The 21202-nt window shown below is 43.1% G+C and overlaps 1 protein-coding gene across 3 annotated transcripts in view; it reads right to left on the reverse strand.

Moving 5' to 3' along the window:
* Positions 1-7959, reverse strand: part of LOC126485469 (protein outspread) — a 774913-nt gene extending 766954 nt beyond the window's left edge. For all 3 annotated transcript variants that reach the window (XM_050108877.1, XM_050108879.1, XM_050108878.1), the window contains exon 1: positions 7460-7959. In XM_050108877.1, coding sequence (XP_049964834.1) covers positions 7460-7585 — 126 coding nt within the window. In that variant the 5' untranslated portion in view covers positions 7586-7959. The remainder of the gene's footprint in view (positions 1-7459) is intronic.
* Between the last annotated feature and the right edge of the window lie 13243 nt (positions 7960-21202).

Genomic DNA, 21202 nt, shown 5'->3' on the forward strand with positions numbered 1-21202 from the left:
CATGCGAATAGCAGGCTGAAGGAGAGAGACTGCAGCCTTGGCCGCTACATCGGCCGCCTCACTTCCACAGATACCAACGTGTCCTGGGATCCAGAGGAACGCCACAGAGACGCCCCCCAAGTGGAGAAAGTGGAGGCAGTCCTGAATCCGGTAGACCAGAGGGTGGACAGGGTAGAGAGCTCGCACTTTGTTCTGTCTCTGTGAACTAGTGGAGACCCTTTTTGCACTTTATCGTTTTGTGGTTGTTGGTCCGTGTTGGTAACACCAGTTCTCGTCACCCTTGATGTATGTTCTACGATTGTCGACCGCTGGCCAGAATGTGATGCATTGATAAGTTTTATTTCCAATCAAATAGTGTTTAAACTTCTTCCGCGTTTTACATCTCAATCAAGTTGCGCGGCGTCCAGCCATCCTTTTACTCTGGAGTCAAGGTGTACGCTACAAACAAGGCACACTCTTTTCTCTTCTTCAAAACTTTCTGGAGAATGTCTCGAACATGTGATTTACAGATGTTGGTGGTTTGGTCACTGATCTTGAGTAGGGCTAGGGCGGTGTACAAATTCTACACCGTCCATCCAGATTCAGCTGTTCTGTGATTTCATTTAAGTGTTTTAAAGGAAATGCCAAGTTGCTCTCTGAAAATGACACGAGCGATTTCCTTTCCCTTGCTAGTCTACTCCGAACTTGTGCCGAATTAACGTTAAATCCCAATTTTCCTTCCTCTACCGGTGTACTGGAGCAACGCATATATATCTAGTTGCGTCACGAATTGGAAAAAACCTCGGTTACAGTGTTGGGACAGGAGTATGAAACGGAGTAAATGAGCTAAAAATATTCCTGCCTAGTTGAAACACTACTGGTCTAGAAATAAATCTTAACAATGCATCACATTCTGGCCAGTGGTCGACAATCGTAGACACACACACACACACACACACACACACACACACACACACACACACACATACACACACATATCAAGAAATTACGACAAATCCTGGCAGAAAGTAAGTTTATTCAATGGTAAGACATTGCACTCGCTTTCGGGTGGATGCCGGTGCAAACCCTCGTCGAGCCATCCATATTTAGATCTTCGATGGTTTCGCTAAATAGCTTCGGGCAAATAATGGGATGATTCCTTTCAAAACAACACTACGAACTTTTCCCTATCTCTCCCAATCCGAACCTGTACCTTGTCTCCGATGATCGTGTCGTCGTCGTCGGTACGGTAAACCCTAATCTTTCTCTCTTTCTTCCTAGAAATCTGAGATTGTTATCAGAGGAATTTGTGATTGAAACCAGCGTTTTTATACTGTCGTTTACATGGCTTAGGTAAGCAGACCACCTGGTCTCTATTTGTACCGTAAATGAATGGGAAGTAAAAGTTAACAAGTTGGATTTTACACAGTCCAAGGGACAAGTAATGTAATGTTATTCACCAGCTTTACTGCATCTCAGAACCCCGAAGACATTTTTGGTCGCTCTTTAGACAGATTTGCATGAGCAACAGAAAATTCGTACCTGAAAGTCGATGACTCTCCTACTGAGGCAGTTTTGAGTTGTTTGCAAATAAATAACGGGAATATTTGAACAGAGTTTTACAAGACTGACCAAGAGACGTCTGCTGTATGACGTGTAACATCAACGCCTAAATGATTATTTGCTACGAATTTCTAGCAGCTTTACAGACGTAATCAAATGTGTTGTGGATGAAGATGAGTACTCTGAATTCAAAACGAAGTTTTCCGTCTGTATTTTCTTTTTTTGTAGTACAACATTCACAGAACTGTTTGAAATCAACTTGTAACAGAACCGAACGTACAGCTACGTTCTAACGACAACAACAAATACCCAACGCAGCAACAGCAGAGCAAACGAGGCCGCGAGTTTATGCTCGCGATTTTCGTTGTCACTCAGTATTCGTAAAATGTTAGCATCTCAAACGTCAGTCAAAGGATGTGGCTAAAAAGTCCCGCACATCAACGCAAACCTGTATTAAAAGAGTGACAGACAAATAAAGGTATGCCAGTCAAGCAGATTCAGAATATCGATCGCTGGACATTGCGTATACGGCTAGCTACGCCCCCGTACAGTAATAATAGACAAGGCTTACGCATCGTAATTTGGGCGGACCCCAAGCACTGCACCAATTACCTGCGCAGTTTAGTTTCTGAACGAACTGAAAGTATCGGGAGTACAAATGGTGACACATACCTGTAATTCAGTTGATAATGGGCGCGGTACTCATTGCTGTGCTATGACATGTGTGTGAAATACAGATAATATTACACTTTTCTCTGTTTAGATCCAGACCTAAATTTCTTATCAGTGGCTCTCACATCATTAGTAACTTTTTTTTCTTCGAGGTACACATATAAATTAGCTTCTGCATCTGTCATTATGTGGCACATGAGTGATTGAAAGTCAGAGGACTAGATCATGATTCATTCCTACATCCGTTTCTGTTGTTTTTTTGCCAAAATTGACCGACTGTGAGAGACCTCTTTAATGAGAGAGCGCCAACTGGAGCGTAATTTTGGCACGCCCGAGAGCAAAACCTTGCGTGTTTTTGATACAGATCCCAAATTTACGAAGCTCGCGGTGATTACAATGGATAGAGTAGGAACCACGTACTGAGCATTAAAACCGAACCCATAAAAACAGTCTTTCACCAGCTGAAAAAGTGCTGTATTGTTCCGGCCTTCTTGAACAGTTAATAAGCAGGGTGGCCGTTCCAGGGCAGCAGCACTGGACACAATTCCTACAGTTAGCTTTACTTTGGAATAAGTTGCATTGTAAGCCTGTAGTAGGCAGGATAGACCTTCCATAGAATTGCTGACCACATTGGACGTCAGGTGTCTGTGCCAGAGGTCCAAGCAAGATGCATGACCGCTTCTCAATGGCTTACAAATTTCACTGTTGGAACACCAAACAAATGAGCAGTTATTACAGATTACGAGACGACGCACAAGTTAAGGCTATAGCACGATATACAGGGCGAAAAGTATTTAAACCGACAAACTCTGGGAGGCTGTAGGGGATATCAAACCAAATATTTTTCCCTAATGTCATTTTTTCCTATGAGCAGTATTTAAACCGGTAGAGGAAGATTTCTCTGGCGGCAAATCAATTAAACCAACAAACACTTTTCCATTTTTTTATGACCAAGAGACAACACATCAACACACCCCAATTTCAATTACAGTAGATTTTCAAAAATGACTCCATTGACACGTAAACAAAAGTTACACCGTCGGATCACGTTCTGTCTGACACGGGCAAAAACCCCAGGAGTATCCTGAATTGTTCCTGCTGCTGCTGCTACTATTCGGGCAACCAGATCCTCTTCTGATGCAACAGGAGTTGCGTAAACAAGGTTCCGCATCTCTCCCCACACAAAAAAGTCCAGAGGGGACATATCTGGGGATCGAGCAGGCCATGGTATAGGACCACCTCTGCCAATCCACGTGAGCGGGACGTCTTCCAGCAATTCTGGCAATGCTCTGGCGAGAAAATTGTAGTAGTGCCTACCATTTAATGGCCTAGGAAGCAGATACGGCCCAATGAAACAGTCTCCAACAACACCGACCCACACATTAACGAAGAACCGCAATGGATGAGCGCTAGTAACTGTGGCATGTGGGTTATCCTCACTCCAAACATGCGAATTGTGCATGTTGAAGACTCCATCACGCCCGAACGTTGCTTCATCGGTAAACAATACAGAGGATGGAAATGTAGGATGGATTCAGACTGTTCCAGGTACCACTGCGAAATCTGTGCTCTGGGTGGATAATCAACTGGTTCCAGGTTGTGAGCACGCTGCAAGTGAAATGGACGTAACAATTGCTCTCGAAGGACTGTTCTTACATTCGTCCCCGTGTTATGTGCAATTGCACGAGTGCTGATTGAAGGATTCCGCTCCAAATGGTGCAAGACAGCTTCCTCAAATTGCAACGTTCTTAGTGTGCGACGGCGTCCTGTCCAGGTAATCTGCGAAATGACCCGGTCTCACGCCGACGTTGGTACACAGTAGCAAAGGTCGTATCATGCGGGATACGGCGATTAGAATATTGTTGTTGATAAACCTGCTGTGCAGCTCGTCCGTTGTGGTGCGCTACATAGTACGCACCAACCATAACAGTGTACTCACTCCAGGTGTATCGCTCCATTAGTGAACAGAGACAATGCACTCCTACACTGGTGGACAGCAGTTGCCTACAACTGAAGATCGTAATACGGCCTCGAACAACTGGAGAGCGTAATACCCCCTCCACCGGTTTAAATAATCCTCATAGGAAAAAATGACATTAGGGAAAAGTATTTGTTTTGATGTCCCCTACAACCTCCCAGAGTTTATCTGTTTAAATACTTTTCAGCCTGTATTTATCACCTGATGACATTCATGGATTGCAGCCCGTCGTTCGATATCGAGCACAAAATTTCACCTAGACACCTATAAATACTGGCAAACAACTCCAGACTTCAGATGTTCACAGTGGAATACATGAAATGGCGTGTTTCATTATGAATTGCGGCCGGAGGCAGTCATGGTGCATCATCTAGTATTATTCGCTACAATTGGAAAATTTCACGGTTCTCTTTACCAACTGTTGTAACTCTTTTACAAAAATTTCGCGCAACAGCTCACCTACGAAACCGAACTCTTAATCTGACCACAATTACCTTCTACAATCGACAGTGCTCGAAATTAACTACCTTTATTCAGGACAAGCCCGAACGTGGGGTATTGACCGCGCAAGGCGACTTTTGGGGCCGGCGTCAAAAGCCGTTTAATCTCTATGGAATCTGAACGAAATTCATGAAGATAAGAAAGAGTGCTACTGGAACATGGTCACAATCGGCACTGCTATTAAGCGATGCCTAAAGGCCTGCTCTACGTCCTCTCTAGTTGTGCGATCTAATAATTCCTGATTCGGATTCAGCTTTCCCTACGTAGATTGGTCCACAGGAAAGCAACTGTGTACAACAACTCAGAAAGTGATTAGGTCGAGAGAACTGACAAGTTTGTCCTGCTACGTGGAAATATCAGGAGTCCTGCACCACGGAACTCTCATATCAGTCCCCCGAAACAGACGTCTAGTGGAACACACAGTACACGAGAAATAATTTTACAAACTTCACGCGCGGATTCCTCTAACAAAAGGGAAGAAAAAATCTGTTAACATACAATCTAAAATCTTTCGTTTTTTAATTATTAAAAGAACAGAGTTTTACGAAATTAGTACGTCATAAAACCATAACAATTGTTCAAAACATTCTTCATTAAGTACCCTCACAACATTTATGGGCAGATGAAAAGTCTCTTGGTGCAGTTCAGGCTAGACAACACTTTCGAATCTGAGATTAGTACGTGGACTGGGAACATAGAAAACAAACTGCTTAGCTTTTATGGCGTCCCAGCACGTCTTATAGGTGCTGTGTACAAGAACTTTCTTTAAATTGGCTGGCTCGCCCATGCTGTAAGATGTGCCTCTGTAAATAAGAGGAAACATGTGGCTTTTTAGGAGTGATGGATTTACAGCGTATTTCAGTCATATTGATGGAGTTACACTGGATAAAATATGTATCAGGGCATATGGGTATGTAAAAAATGTAAATGTCGTGTGACTAGGGCCTTCCGTCGGGTAGACCGTTCGCCGGGTACAAGTCTTTCGATTTGACGCCACTTCGGCGACTTGCGCGTCGATGGGGATGAAATGATTATGATTAGGACAACACAACACCCAGTCCCTGAGCGGAGAAAATCTCCGACCCGGACCCTTAGGATTGACAGTCTGTTGCGCTGACCACTCAGCCACCAGGTGCGGGCATATGGGTAGGTTAGAACCCGTTCCATAGCCCATACGCTTCTCCGGTCTCTGGATTAATGTCTTTGAGACCGCACCTTCTTTATGCAGTATGCATCCTGGTAAGGTGTATGAGAGGCTGTGACAGTCCATGCTCCTACGATTACATTGATCTTCACAGCACAGTAGTCGATATTATGAACATTTGTGCCGCGGTTCTAACTTCTACATAAAATGATATTTCATTGATAAATCGAAACGAAAAAAAGAATTCCAAGATAGGTTTGTATTGTCAATTCCTTGTTTTAATACGAAGCGTATGTCTAGAAAGCTTGTGAAACTACTGTTGTTACATCCTGCTGCAGGCAGACACGTTCTATGTCCTTAATTTTGGTAAGAGGAGCAACCGTGTATCAAGGCTCCGCCAGTAACCCTTTTGGCAACACGAGTGCTTCACAGCACTGACAAGTGTTTGCATTTGCAGAACCAGTAAGCCCCGAAGTGGAGCAAACGTCAGATCCACGAGCAGTTCGGCGGAGACCGTGAAGGAGGTTGCGTAATATATGTTTAAAGCAGGAACGACAAACAAAAATCTTTTACGATGGTGTACTGATCGTCAAGATGCAGCAACGTTCCCAATTTTCCAGCTAGATCAGTCAGAACTTTCAGTATCTGAACGCCAATGCCTCGAGTGGTGATGGTCTCTCTGAAACAGTGGCAAGCTATCTGTCGAATCAAGAACAACAAACAGCACCAACAGTACAAAACAGGTGAATGGTTTTCCCACTATATAGCAGCGCAATCAAAAAACCAAAAGAATGAATGAATGTGTGTGTGTGTGTGTGTGTGTGTGTGTGTGTGTGTGTGTGTGAGTGAGTGAGTGAGTGAGTGAGAGAGAGAGAGAGAGAGAGAGAGAGTGTGTACATACATTAATTTTTTTTTGCTCTACTGCCGAGGTGAGGCATCGCCTCATATTGCGCTGGAAAACCTAGCGCGGGGGGGGGGGGGGGGGATGTATTTCACAAGACACAATAGTCAAGCGGTGACTCAAAGAACAACTTTTTACATTTATTCACGAAAATGTCTTCAAGACTGAACTTTCTAAATCTATGACCGCTTTTAACAGTCACTCGTATCTTGCGTTGCAAGCATTGTATGCTTTAGCTCCAATCCCGTAAAAGAATCTGCAACAGTGTCATGGACCACCATACCTGCCGCTCTTCGGTTTATTATTATTTTTGAGATGCTAAAGCAACTACGGACAACTGCGCTGTTATAGTAAACATAACAAGTGTAATACAGCTATGGGCATCACGTTACTGGTCCAGCGTTCGGAGTATACTTCCACTAAATAAACTGGAAACACTAGTTACGATACTCGGTGATCCAAATATAAACAGTGACGACCGGCAGAAAGTGGGACATAACTCTTCTGTTTCTGACATGTAAACATTGCTCCGGGGCGGTTTACAAACGTGTCATGAACACAGCTGATTGTTTACGTTACGAGAAAATGCACAGCGTTCATTTAAGGCTAGTTTCTTGGTTGAAGCTCGTCCCAAATGTGGTATTTTATTTGAATAGTTGAGGATTTTGGTTCCGCAGCAATACTAAAATACTACAAATACTAGGCGTTCCGGTGTACTCACCCTGTTGCTTTCCAGAGCCTCAGCGCTGTGTTCCTCCTTCTGACGAAAGCAATTCGCACACTTGCTTTTGTTGAAAATGTTGGGAGCAAACTGTTTGCACTCAGGCCTCATGAGTGCTGTTGACATGATGTCACACGAGTCGACACACACCGACGTATAATACAATGCCCTCAATCCTGGATCTTCGGCATTGTTTCACTTCGAACATATTTATCCACCAAATAAAACTAAAATTTATGCAGCAGAGTAGCAACGAGATCTCCCAAATGGAAATTCGATGCCTCGCTAACAAATCGTTACTACGTCAACCGGGTTCTCGCACAGTGATCGATGTAAACAACAGCAGCGCCAGGCGTAAGGTGCAGCACTATCCATTATTGCACGTAGTGGCTTCCGGCCACCGCACAGGTCGTTCACATAATCGTAGACAGTTCGATCGAATCGTTGAAAAGACGCTTGGCAGAACCGTATTTCGCAACTGAGCAAAGCGAACCTCTACCTTGCGGCCCAACTCGCGACTGACTACACAGTCCGCTGCCCGCTGCGACTAGCGTCCATGAGCCGAGCGACAGCTCCCACTAAGCCGTCTGCGCATGCGCGCGCGCCGAATAGCACGCGTAGCGGTGGCAAACCGGCGCTCGGCGCGCTACCTCGTGAGCCACTGCGGCGGTAGGAGCGTCGTGGCTGCGCGGAGCCACTCACGTTGGCGTAGCCTGCAAATAGTCATCGAACGAATTTTTGGACTACTAAATTAATGACTGCTTCTCGATACCCCTCCTGCAGATGTCATGATTTCGTCTTGTCAACGCAATTCCGGAGTATAGGCCTAGTTCAAAGAGAGCAAATGAACAAAAAAATGGCTCAAATGGCTCTGAGCACTATGGGACTTGACATCTGAGGTCATCAGTCCCCTAGACTTAGAACTACTTAAACCTAACTAACCTAAGAACATCATACACATCCATGCCCGAGGCAGGATTCGAACCTGCGACCGTAGCAGCAGCGCGGTTCCGGACTGAAGCGCCTAGAACCGCTAGGCCACAACAGCCGGCTGCAAATGAACACGTCAGTGTTCGCCGATGACATTGTAAGTCTGCCAGCATCGACACAGAATTTGGACTGCCTAAGCCGTTTCCTTCCTGTTCTCTGAATATTTGTACTGAACTAGAAGACACTTCGTTCATTGTACGAATCTGATAGAACCTTTGGTTCCTGTATGCTGAGTTTATAGTAGCTGTTGCCAGCAAAAACGCTATTTCGTGTCTTTGTTGGTTACAAGTAATTACATTCGTCCAGGCCTGCAATGAGACTGTCAGTCTTGAAATAACTTACCTAAATATTTCAGTCTGTATCAATCCAACTCCTGATGAATCACAGATAACGTGAACCATCTTTGCAAAATCAAGAAGTCTCAAAATTATATGCTCGCTGAGTAGTTGCTTGATCCTTTGGAATCCATACAAATTATAAAAACGTACACACGTACATCTCTTCCTAAACCACGGGGCCGGCCGGTGTGGCCGTGCGGTTCTAGGCGCTACAGTCTGGAACCGCGTGACCGCTACGGTCGCAGGTTCTAATCCTGCCTCGGGCATGGATGTGTGTGATGTCCTTAGGTTAGTTAGGTTTAAGTAGTTCTAAGTTCTAGGGGACTGATGACCTCAGAAGTTGAGTCCCATAGTGGTCAGAGCCATTTGAACCTAAACCACGGGACCGATTTCAGCCAAACTTGGCACACGCACAGAGTGACAATTACTGAACTATATGAGAAAAAAACATAAATTAGTTACAAACTACGGCGTGCACACACTTTATTCAACATGTAAAGGTTACTACAAATATTCGGATTTAGGTTATGACATGTTCGATACGCCTGCCATCATTGCCAATGATGTGGTGCAGACGAATAGCGAAATTCTGTATGACCCGCTGAAGTGTTGGAACATCCCTGATGTCGATGACCTCCTGAATGGCTGTTTTCAGCACACTAACGTTTTTGGGGCTGTTGCTGTACACCTTGTCCTTAATAAAGCCCCACAAAAAGGAGTCGCATGTGTTCAGATCAGAGAATATGGCGGCCAATCGAGACCCACGCCAGTGGCCTCTGGGTACCCTAGAGCCAGAATGGGGTTCCCAAAGGCTCCTCCAGCACATCAAACACTCTCCTGCTTCGAAGGGGTCGAGCTCTGTCTTGCTTGAACCACATCTTGTCGAGATCAGGGTCCCTTTCGATAATGAGGATGAAACCATCTTCCAAAACTTTCACGTACCATTCGGTAGTCACTGTGCCATCATGGAACATCGCACCGATTATTCCGTGACTAGACGCTGCACGCCACACTGCCTGTCGTTGAGGGTGAAAAGAAATCTCGTTGCGAAATGCGGATTCTCGGCCCCCCCAAATGCGCCAGTTTTGCTTATTCAGATGGCTCTAAGAACTATGGGACTTAACAAAATGGTTCAAATAGCTGCCGGCCGAAGTGGCCGTGCGGTTAAAGGCGCTGCAGTCTGGAACCGCAAGACCGCTACGGTCGCAGGTTCGAATCCTGCCTCGGGCATGGATGTTTGTGACGTCCTTAGGTTAGTTAGGTTTAACTAGTTCTAAGTTCTAGGGGACTAATGACCTCAGCAGTTGAGTCCCATAGTACTCAGAGCCATTTGAACCAGAAGAAACTTGAAGTGTGGAGACGGTGTGTATCTTACAGTGTAAGTACCGCTTAAGAAGGTATTGTGCGAAATTCCACTCGTAAGGGGGTGAAAAAGACGATCGTGTGAAACCCAGCTCGCGCTATTCGTCCACGAGACTCAGAGGGCTATATACACGGGATCCCAGGTAGATGTCATGTTTCTTGACTTCCGCAAGCCGTTTGATACAGTTCCCCACAGGCGTTTAATGAACAAAGTAAGAGCATATGGATTATCAGACCAATTGTATGATTGGATTGAAGAGTTCCTAGATAACAGAAAGCAGCATGTCATTCTCAATGGAGAGAAGTCTTCCGAAGTAAGAGTGATTTCAGGTGTGCCGCAGGGGAGTGTCGTAGGACCGTTGCTATTCACAATATACATAAATGACGTTGTGGATAACATCGGAAGTTCACTGAGGCATTTTGCGGATGAAGCTGTAGTATATAGAGAGACTGCAACAATGGAAAATTGTACTGAAATGCAGGAGGATCTCATGGTGGAGGGAATGGCACTTGAATCTCAATGTAGAAAAGTGTAATGTGCTACGAATACACAGAAAGAAAGATCCCTTATCATTTAGCTACAGTATAGCAGGTCAGCAACTGGAAGCAGTTAATTCCATAAATTTTCTGGGAGTAGGCATTATGAGTGAGTTAAAATGGAAGAACCACATAAAATTAATCGTCGGTAAAGCAAATGCCAGATTGAGATTCATTGGAAATGCAATCCGAAAACAAAGGAAGTAGGTTACAGTACACTTGTTCGCCCACTGCTTGAATACTGCTCACCGGTGTGGGATCTGTACCAGATAGCGTTGATAGAAGAGATAGAAAAGATCCAACGGAGAGCAGCGCGCTCCGTTACAGGATCATTTAGTAATCGCGAAAGCGTTACGGAGATGATAGATAAACTCCAGTGGAAGACTCTGCTAGAGAGACGCTCTGTAGCTCGGGACTGGCTTTTATTGAAGTTTCGAGAACATACCTTCGCCGAGGCGTCAAGCAGTATATTGCTGTCTCCTACGTATATCTCGCGAAGAGACCATGAGGATAAAATCAGAGAGATTAGAACCCACACAGAGGCATACCGACACTCTTTCTTTCCACGAACAATACGAGACCGGAATAGAAGGGAGAACTGGTAGAGGTTCTTAAAGTACCCTCCGCCACACACCATCAGGTGGCTTGCGGAGTATTGATGTAGATTGATGTAGATTTTTTCAAATAGCTCTGAGCACTATGGGACTTAACATCTGAGGTCAACAGTCCCCTAGAAATTAGAACTACTTAAACCTAACTAACCTAAGGACATCACACACATCCATGCCCGAGGCAGGATTCGAACCTGCGACCGTAGCAGCAGCGCCGTTCCGGACTGAAACGCCTAGAACCGCTCGGCGACAGCGGCCGGCTTTGCTTATTGACGGACCCATCCAAAGGAAAGTGGGCTTCGTCGCTAGACCAAACCATACAGCGCATACTAATTCTCATCATGCCACGCAGGCCAAACGTGCAGTTTGAACGCCCTAACTCAAACCGTTGAGAAGTTATGGCGATTTTATTTCATTTAGTTCAATAACTGTCACCCTGTATCATTTACTGTCTGGTAAGAATCACTGTTGGGGTAAAAACCACCAACCTATCAAAGAGGTAGGACCGTAAACATAGCAGGGCATAAGACTATTAATCTATTAATAGGTAATTAACGAAGTTAGCTTTTCGAGTAACGGATTAACTTTTAAGTTATTTTTATAATACGTTAACGCACTCTTTAACTTCCGTTAACTTTCTTTGATTGCGTTAATCGTTAATAAGGTACCCACAATTTATGACAAAAATAACGTCGCACCGCCCGCGGAAGTCGTATTCTGAAAAGTTCGCTTGAAGTAGGAGTGTGGCTACGGCGGGGTGCGCACGATTGATGTACACAGTCGAGTGCGAGTGTTGGCTGTTATTGTTACACTATGTGATCAAAAGTATCCGGACACCTGGCTGAAAATGCCTTACAAGTTCGTGACGCCCTCCATAAGCAATGCTTGGAATTCAGTATGGTGTTGGCCCACCTTAGTCTTGATAACAGCTTCCACTTCTGCAGGCATACGTTCAATCAGATGCTCGAAGGTTTATTGGGGAATGGCAGCCCATTCTTCTCGGAGTGCTGCACTAAGGAGAAGTATCGATGTCGGTCGGTGAGGCCTGGCACGAAGTCAAATGGTTCAAATGGCTCTGAGCACTATGACACTTAGCATCGGAGGTCATCAGTCCCCTAGAACTTAAAACTACTTAAACCTAACCAACCTAAGGACATCACGCACATCCATGCCCGAGGCAGGATTCGAACCTGCGACTGTAGCGGCGCACGAAGTCGGCGTTCCAAAATTTCCCCAAAGGTGTTCTATAGATTCAGGTCAGGACTCGTGCAGGCTACTCCACTACAGGGTTGTTACTGTCGTGTAACCACTCCGCCACAAGCCGTGCATTATGAACAGGTGCTCGATCGTGTTGAAACATGCAATCGCCATCCCCGAATTGCTCTTCAACAGCGGGAAGCAAGAAGATGCTTTAAACTTCAACGTAGGCCTGTGCTGTGACGGTGCCACGCAAGACAACAAGTGGTGCAAGTCCCCTCCATGAAAAACACGACCACACCATAACACCACCGCCTCCGAATTTTACTGTTGGCACTGCACGCCTGGCAGATGGCGTTCAGTGCGCATTCGCCATACCCACGCCCTGCCATCGGATCGCCACGTTGTGTACCGTGATTCGTCACCCCACACAACGTTTTTCCACTGATCAATCATCCAGTGTTTACGCTCCTTACACCAAGCGAGGTGTCGTTTGGCATTTACCGGCGCGATGTCTGGCTTATGAGCAGCCGCTAGACCATGAAATCCAAGTTTTCTCACCTTCCGCCTAACTGTAATAGTACTTGCAGTGGATCCTGATGGAGTCTGGAATTCCTGTGTGATGGTCTGGACAGATGTCTGCCTATACAGTACTGCCCTCTCCAACTGTCGACGGTCTCTGTCAGCCAAAAGACGAGGTCGGCCTGTACGCTTTTGTGCTGTACGCGTTCCTTCACTTTTCCACTTCACTGTCACATCGGAAACAGTGAACCTAGGGATGTTTAGGAGTGTGGAAATCTCGCATACAGACGTATGACACAAGTGACACCCAATCACCTGATCACGTTCAAAGTCTGTGAGTTCCGCGGAGCGCCCCATTCCGCTCTCTCACGTTGTCTAATGGCTACTGAGGTCGCTGATGTGGAGTACCTGGCAGTAGTTGGCAGCACAATGCACCCAATATGAGAAACGTATTTTTTGGGGGTGTTCGGATACGATTGATCACAAAGTATATTTATTTACGGATTTCGATTTAAGTAAGTTACTACGTTTTGTTCAAGTATTGCGGCATTTTATCCAAAGTTCCGGTTGATATCGATGGAAATTTATGACAACTGTCGAGTGGAAGTAGTAAGGAAACAACTCTTGGAAAAAGTTTTAGAAGACGCTTTGAGGCACGGAACCAACGAAAGTTCAAAGGGCAGAGATACTTTAAGCGGCGGCAGAGGAAGTAGCAACTACAAAGACGAAGAGGAAGATTTTTTAACGTCTGTTACTCAGTCCAAAAGGAAGCCTAGAAATAACATTGGTAAAAAGTAAAGCCCAGAATTTATTCAAAATGCGACTGTAAATGAAAGAAAAGTCTCATTCAATAATGCCGTATTTCTTGGGGGAATAGGTTTCAGTAAATTTATTTATTAAATACAACGTGTATCAAAAAGAATCATGCGATTTAAAAAAAATCATAACTATTACGTTATTTGAGATGTGATCGTGAACAACATACTGTTGGAAAGACAAATTCTCGAGTTTTACATGGTTCCCGCTAGGTAGCAGCAGTGTGCGCCCCCTTCATTTCTAGCAAAATTGGTGTCGGGACAACAGAAAGCGTTTTGTCTTCTAAGTTTTGCGCGCTGCGGGTCAGTAATAACTGTTCAGCGTGACTTTCGTACTAGGTACGGTGTGGATCCTCCTACAGCACAGAGCATTATACGATGGCATGAACAATTCCGAGAAACAGGTTGCTTGTGTAAAGGCAAATCGCTGGACGCCCTGGGTGTCTGACACATACGTCGAACGCATCCGCTATGGTTTCACAACAAGTCCGCAGACATCCTGCGCCGTGCAGTCGACAGTTCAACATGTCCCCGATGTCCGTCTGGCGTGTGTTGCGTCGACGTTTACACATGAAACCATACAAAATTCAGCTACTGCAAGCTCTTCGTGAAGGTGACAAACAACAACGTGTGGAGTTCCGTAATTTCGTTCTTGGCAGGATGGAGGATGACAATTTTCTCCCCCGCTTAGTGTTTAGTGACGAAGCAACATTCCGTTTAAATGGAAAGGTGAACCGTCATAATGTGAGAATATAGGGTACGGAACAATCATGTGAAGTTGTACAACATGAGCAGGACTCTCCAAAATTTATTGTATTTTGTGCAGTTTCACGGGAAAAGGTGTATGGTCCATTTTTCTTTGCTGAGTACACTGTTACAGGAAGCACATATCTCGACATGGTTGAGAACTTCCTTTTCCCATAGTTGCAGACTGATCCGGACGACTTCATTTACCAACAGGATGGGCCACCGCCAAACTGGCATCTGGAAGTGTGGAAATTTTTAAATCAAATACTTGCTGAACAATGGATCGGTCGCAATGGACCAAATGATTCAGCCTTACATTACTGGCCTCCAAGGTCACAGGCCCTGACTGTATGTGATTATTTCTTGTGGGAGTTTATAAAAGACTCCGTTTATGTGTCTCCGTCACCAATAATAATGAATGAACTGAGTCATTGCATAACACCAGCTGTGGAGGCTGTAACTGAAGACATGCTCGCTGCAGTGTGGGAACAATTTGAATATAGCATTGACATATGCCGTGCTTCTCAACGGCGGCATGTTGAACACCTAAGAAAAGGTATGAAATTTTTTTTTGGGGTTTCCCGTTCATCAAAAAACCAAAATTCATTGTATATGTTTATTAGACATATACACATATTGACATATCAAATCGGATGATTCTTTTTGATACATCCTGTATAATACTCCAATATCTTCGGGAGCTGCAGTCGAACGACTTTTTTCTGTGGGCAAAGACATTTTGCCTCCTAAACGAAAATTTTAATACGTTGATGTCCATGAAGGGAAATACGAAGCTTGTGTAACATTATTATAAATTAAATGTAACCTCCTGAAAAGTAACGCTTTAACATTTAACTAAGTTAATTTTTTTAGTAGCGGCTTGACGTTTAGCGAAGTTAACTTTTAGATTCACGTTGCCCAGCTATGGTTGTAAAAGCAGTACAGCCCACCATGCGAGAATATACATCCAGTGCTTGAGACTGAGATCACTTACAGTGACTTACAGGATTCAGGAACAGGCAGCACCTGCCAATACCATGCAGTCCAATGTGCTAAAATATTGTACCCCCCACAACTGAGACAAAATTTAGGCAGCTGAGTGGCATAGATAGTGTCATGAGAAAAGGTTACAAGATGCACATTAACAATTAACAAAAGTAAAACAAGGGTAACTGACTGTAGACGATGCGGAGGGAATTGAGAAGGAAATGATACACTAAAGGTGATATAGGAGTTTCACGATTTGGGCCGTAAAGTAACTTATGGATGCTGTAAAGGCTGACATGTTTCGTTGTTTCCTGGTCGTTCTTTAATGCATTCAGAGGGAAGAAGTGCTCCATTCAGTGTACTGGTTTGGAGTCTGTTCCTAATTTTGGTTTTCATGATGTTTACTTGAAGTTGAACATGAAACTTTAATAACCTGACAAGTATGAAATCATATTATTAACTAGTTATTAGCTTCATTGCTTTACATACCTTAGAAAAAGCTCTTTCGCAGTCTGTATTTGAATGAGGTAAACTCAAAATTGAGAGAGCGAAAACGCTCAATTCCTTAAATTCTTCAGATTCGTTATTTAATATATTCCACATTTTGTCCGATGATTGTTCCTTTTGTAGTGAGTCTGGGAGACAAGCCAAAACCAGAGGGAGACGCCTCCACTGGTCATCTGTAGTTCGTGCTAAATCGAGATCTGAGGGAGGAATTGTACGTGGCAACAGTTCCATTAAAGGCATGAGTGAAGGTGTTGTATCTTGGAAAGTTTGTGACAGGGTATTTGTAGGTTTGAGTGCCGCTAGTTTGGATAGCACTTTATCTTCCATATCATACCGTAATTTGATCTGGCACGAAGCTGTCTGTAATATTTGAGAATTAATAGCTCTCATTAGGTATGCCACACATAAACACACAAATGTATAGAAAACAATAAAACACAAATTATATACGATTTCAGGCAAACGAGGTGTACTCACCACAAGAAAGTTCCTGCATCGATGATAAAAATCCTTGATAAGATGTGGGTGATTCTTTATTTTTGGTGTGCCAACGTTCTTCAGAATTTTCACACCCAAATACAGTTGTGAATCTTCCAGATGATGAGCTGCATTTTTTGGGTCAACATCACTAAGATTTTTTCCCATGACATAAGTGCGTTTCATGAAACACAGAAGTATTTCTGTATAGAGAGCTCTAATCTTGTCATGAAGGTCAACAATTACTACTGCTCTAGACTGGAAATACTTGTTGAAAGTAGTAAATTTTGGTAGAATCCACTCTAAGAACATATAATACATTTTTGCAAAGGAGTCATGTAAACAGTTAAAAACTTGTTCAGGACTTAGAACTCGCTCAGAAAGCCATTTTTGGTTAAAAAACAGCATTAGAGCTTCCCAGTTTTCCAGCACTGTCCTAACAACCGCGATCATTGATAGCCAACGTGTCTGTGAAGGATGTAGTAATTTGTGTGGTTCCAAGTTTAAAAATACCTGGAATAAAACAATGTTTAGCCTATTTCCACACGATCGGTCGTAAAATAAAGTCCATGAGATATAAAATGCTACAGTACTTGAAATTCCTTGAACTCTGCCTGCCTCTTCACACTGAGTTTGAAAAAACCATAAATGTTCCTCGCGAGGTCCTCACAAGATCTTGGAAGGTTCTCGCACGCCTCGCTTGCGCATATATGCACCGAATGACAAACACACTTCATTACAAAAATTCCCGGGCAGCTATCTCGGAATCTGCTTGCTACAGAATTACGAATTCCCATCATAGTACTGCAACCATCTGCTCCAAAGCCAATATTATTGGCAAATGGAATGTTATGCTGTTGAAACGTTTTTACTACACCATTGTAGAGATTTTCTGCAGTAGAAGCTTTCTCAACATTTAAGTCTCCATCTTCATAAACTTTATACAGCTCCGAAAACTTACTTTCAATACAACCTGTAAAAGGAGAAGTGATACAAAGTGGTAACTTAACAGGAAAATTTATTTTAGAATTAATTTGGTTATTATTTCAAAACTAGCTCTTATTATTAATCACCTGAACCTTTGTCATAAAAGCGGATCGCCACGCAGCAATTTTTCACAGTTCCGATATCGGTGAACTCGTCCGTTATTATGCTAAATTTGGCGTGTTGTAGTTTTTTCGCCAACTCTTCTTTGTGTAACGTCCCAATAACTAGAGAAACAATGGCACGTGCTTTGTGCCGTTTAAAAGTCCGAGTCTGGAAAAATATCTTTTAACAAACTGGATAAATGGTCAGCAGCTAAAAATGCCAAATTATGTTCTGCTAAGAATGCTGATAATTTGATTTCAGCTTTAGCAACCTTCCTCTTAACTGGTTGTGCGTTTGTGACAAATTGAGCAACTGAAGGCTGTCGCACGGTAGCAGACTGCACCATGTTTAGGCGCTTCTTATTTCTGGAATGGTTTTTAATGTTCTGAATTTCGGAAACCATGCTGGTATTGCAATGTCTGCATCGCGCCCTGAGCGGATCACTATCGCGCACCAGCCAATTACGTAAACCTGGCATATGTAGCCACTCATCACGAAATTTTTGTTGTCGATGGACAGGCCGTTCTGTCTACGAGATTTCACCTCTTTTTAGACGTTTTTTCTCCGGCGTGCACGAAAGTTTCGTGCTTGTATTTTCATATTCACTGTCACTTCCCATTTCTCCACTCACAGTAACAGACAGTAACCCGAAACACTTACAAGAAGAAACTACACAGTAAATGAATTCAGCTAAACGTACTCGTAATGACCATACGCGAAATACGCATTGTTAAGAGTATCGTTTGTTGAAGACGAAACAATACCGTCTGATGAAATGTCTTTCGTTTGTACTTAACAATTCCACAGTATTGTAGGGTAATTAGGTCTACTGTTAATTGCTTTCCAATAATATTCGATTAAAGTTCCATTTAGCGCTTTGAGATTCGTTGGCCGCTCTATTTCTGAAACTTAACAATTCGAACTGAGTGAAATATGTCATGCAAAGCAAAGTGATTCGTTATTGCTAGCTTATTTAATTTATTTTCCAGGGCCAGGTTTGAACTAAGCCTCATTCTCGACTTAGTCATTTTGTCATGTCGGTAGTTTGGCGCTCTCTCTCCTGCCTGAAATTTGTTGATTGACAAAGACTGCATGGATTCGTAACAGTTTCTAATCATTTTTAAAATATAACAGATGAATTGATTATTTTCCAAACAAATGTGTGTAATGTATATTTGGTAAAAATTCTCGTACATATCACAACCCTGCTGGGCAGAGCGGCTCTGAGGGAATCACACAGTGTTGCCAACACATGATTATTTTTCCGTCAAACCAACACCCTAAAACCTGTAAAAATGAAGTGCCTCCACATTTTCTTGCAAAAATAAAGAAAAAATAAAACTTATTTTAAAACATCACACTGATTACTTTGTTTATGCCTCGAGCAAACATTTAAAAATCCGCCAAAATCCGTCAAAATCAGATATCTCTGTATTTTCTTGCAAATAAAAAGACGAAATTAAAATTTATTTTAAACACTATTCTCATACCTAGTTTACGAGACGGAGAAACATTTTAAAATCATCCGAATCGGCCAAAATGTGAAATGTGTATTATTTTATTACTACATCACATTTTAATGCAACAGTAACGATCAAATTTAAATACGCTCCATTAAATTTCGGGGTGCAGTGACAAACAGTCGGTTTCTACTTCTAATATTTAGGTTTTATAACGTCCAGTCATTTTCAGAATGAGCCGACAGACAGATGGCTGGACAGTATACAGCCGAAATATTGGAAGAAGAAGCCGAAACTATGCGAAGCACGCCCAAAATTTAATGGAGCAGCCATTGCGCCACAAAAACGTGAAGATGCACAAATTTAAAAATATTTACTCACCTGTCTTCATTAAAATAATAACAGTTCATCCACATCGTCCACTGCCTCTTCCGCAGTTGATGTGCTGGATTGTTGTCTCCTCAGTAAGCAGCCATTGTGCCAATTTGCTTCAAAGCGTGCTCTGGTAAGACGTAATCATGACAGCACTTGTTCACACGCCAAAGTCCGGCCCGTACAGTGAGAATTGCGTTAACCATATTGGTTTTAGGTCTATTCATGAGGGAGTTTTTCACTTTGTTGAGCATGTTAATTGCTCTTTCGACTTCAGCATTTGACCAAGGTAAACACCACAAGCATCACTGCAAAATCTGACAGCTCCTGAAATGGATTTTGGGAACTAGTGTGTTTATATGACGCGGTCTCCGTCCAAAGTTCTATTGTATTGTCGACTTTTAGTCCACTGAACAGTTGTTAATTTTGACCACTGAAAGTCAATTTTTATTATTTGTGTGTCAGGTAATTGAAATTCCTGAGCTAGTGGGATTATACTCTCCTTCACCACCCTCAAACAGTGGCCCGGAACTATTAGGCACACTTTTTGCAAAACCTTGACATTATTCGGCAGTCGCCTCCGAAGCTCATCTGCAAAGCACAGCAGAAAATTTTCGCTTCTACTGCGAAAAACGTTTTCGCTTTCTGCATTAATTTTGTTCTTTCATCATATTTGCCAATGAAACCTCTACTTCATAGCCAGGATGAATATCAAGGGATTTGTATTTTCAAACATCTACCGTTAACAAATCCTCCTTATAACCGAGGACAACAATCCACCTCGTAAGACCTTCAAGAAGAACCAAGTCTTGCAGTAGCTTTTAACAGTCTGCTGTTCTTGATTATAGACCTTTTGACATTCTTCTAGAGCTGGTAAAAGAAACAGAAGATAAAACTTATTGATGGCATCAGAGTACATACTATATAATAGTTCAGCAGTGTAGCACTTAGTCTTATGTTCGAGCCACTGACTTAAAATGCGATAACAGTAACTTCGATCGATAGCCATCTTGTGTCTGATTCGTGTATAATTTTAAGGGGTTCGGCTCCATTATTTATTGCTTTAAACAACACCCTATACATGGCTTGTCTACAAGAAGATTAGAAAACCACGAAAAAAGTTTCACAAATTAAGAACTCAAGCTTCCTTGGCAGCATTTGGGCAGCAGAGGACACTGCTAACTGAACTGAATGGCAAACACCAGGGATCAATACAATATTAGGGACTTCACATTTCAGTTTGTGGTAAACCCCATTGTTAATACCCACCATTACTGAGGCATTATCCGTACCAATTCCTCTCATTTGTTTAATGTCTGAACTATAATCTGAAAGTAATGACTTTACTGCAGTAACGATACATTTAGCGTTCCCCTGTTCAACAGTTCCTAAAAAGGTGGAAATATCTCTGCTTTGTCGTTTTGAAAAATATACAACGCACACAGCCAACAGTTTGGTGACAGAAATGTCTGTAGATTCATCTACAAGAAGACAGAAATGTCCATTACCAGCATCATTCTGTAGTTTAAAGTGCTGGAAGAGAATGTTCCAGATCAAAGCACTGCTCCTCGTACGGTTAGCCGTAAAAGAGATGCATGATTAGCACTCTGAAAAAGTTTCTTGGTTAGATCTGAAAGATGATCATCGGACCTAACTGCACAGTGATTAACTACAAACAATGTAAGAGCAGCTTCAGCAGCTGCACGTGCGTACGTATGTGACTGAAATGACA

The sequence above is a fragment of the Schistocerca serialis genome, chromosome 1, assembly GCF_023864345.2.
Source record: "Schistocerca serialis cubense isolate TAMUIC-IGC-003099 chromosome 1, iqSchSeri2.2, whole genome shotgun sequence".
Taxonomy (NCBI): Eukaryota; Metazoa; Arthropoda; class Insecta; order Orthoptera; family Acrididae; genus Schistocerca; species Schistocerca serialis.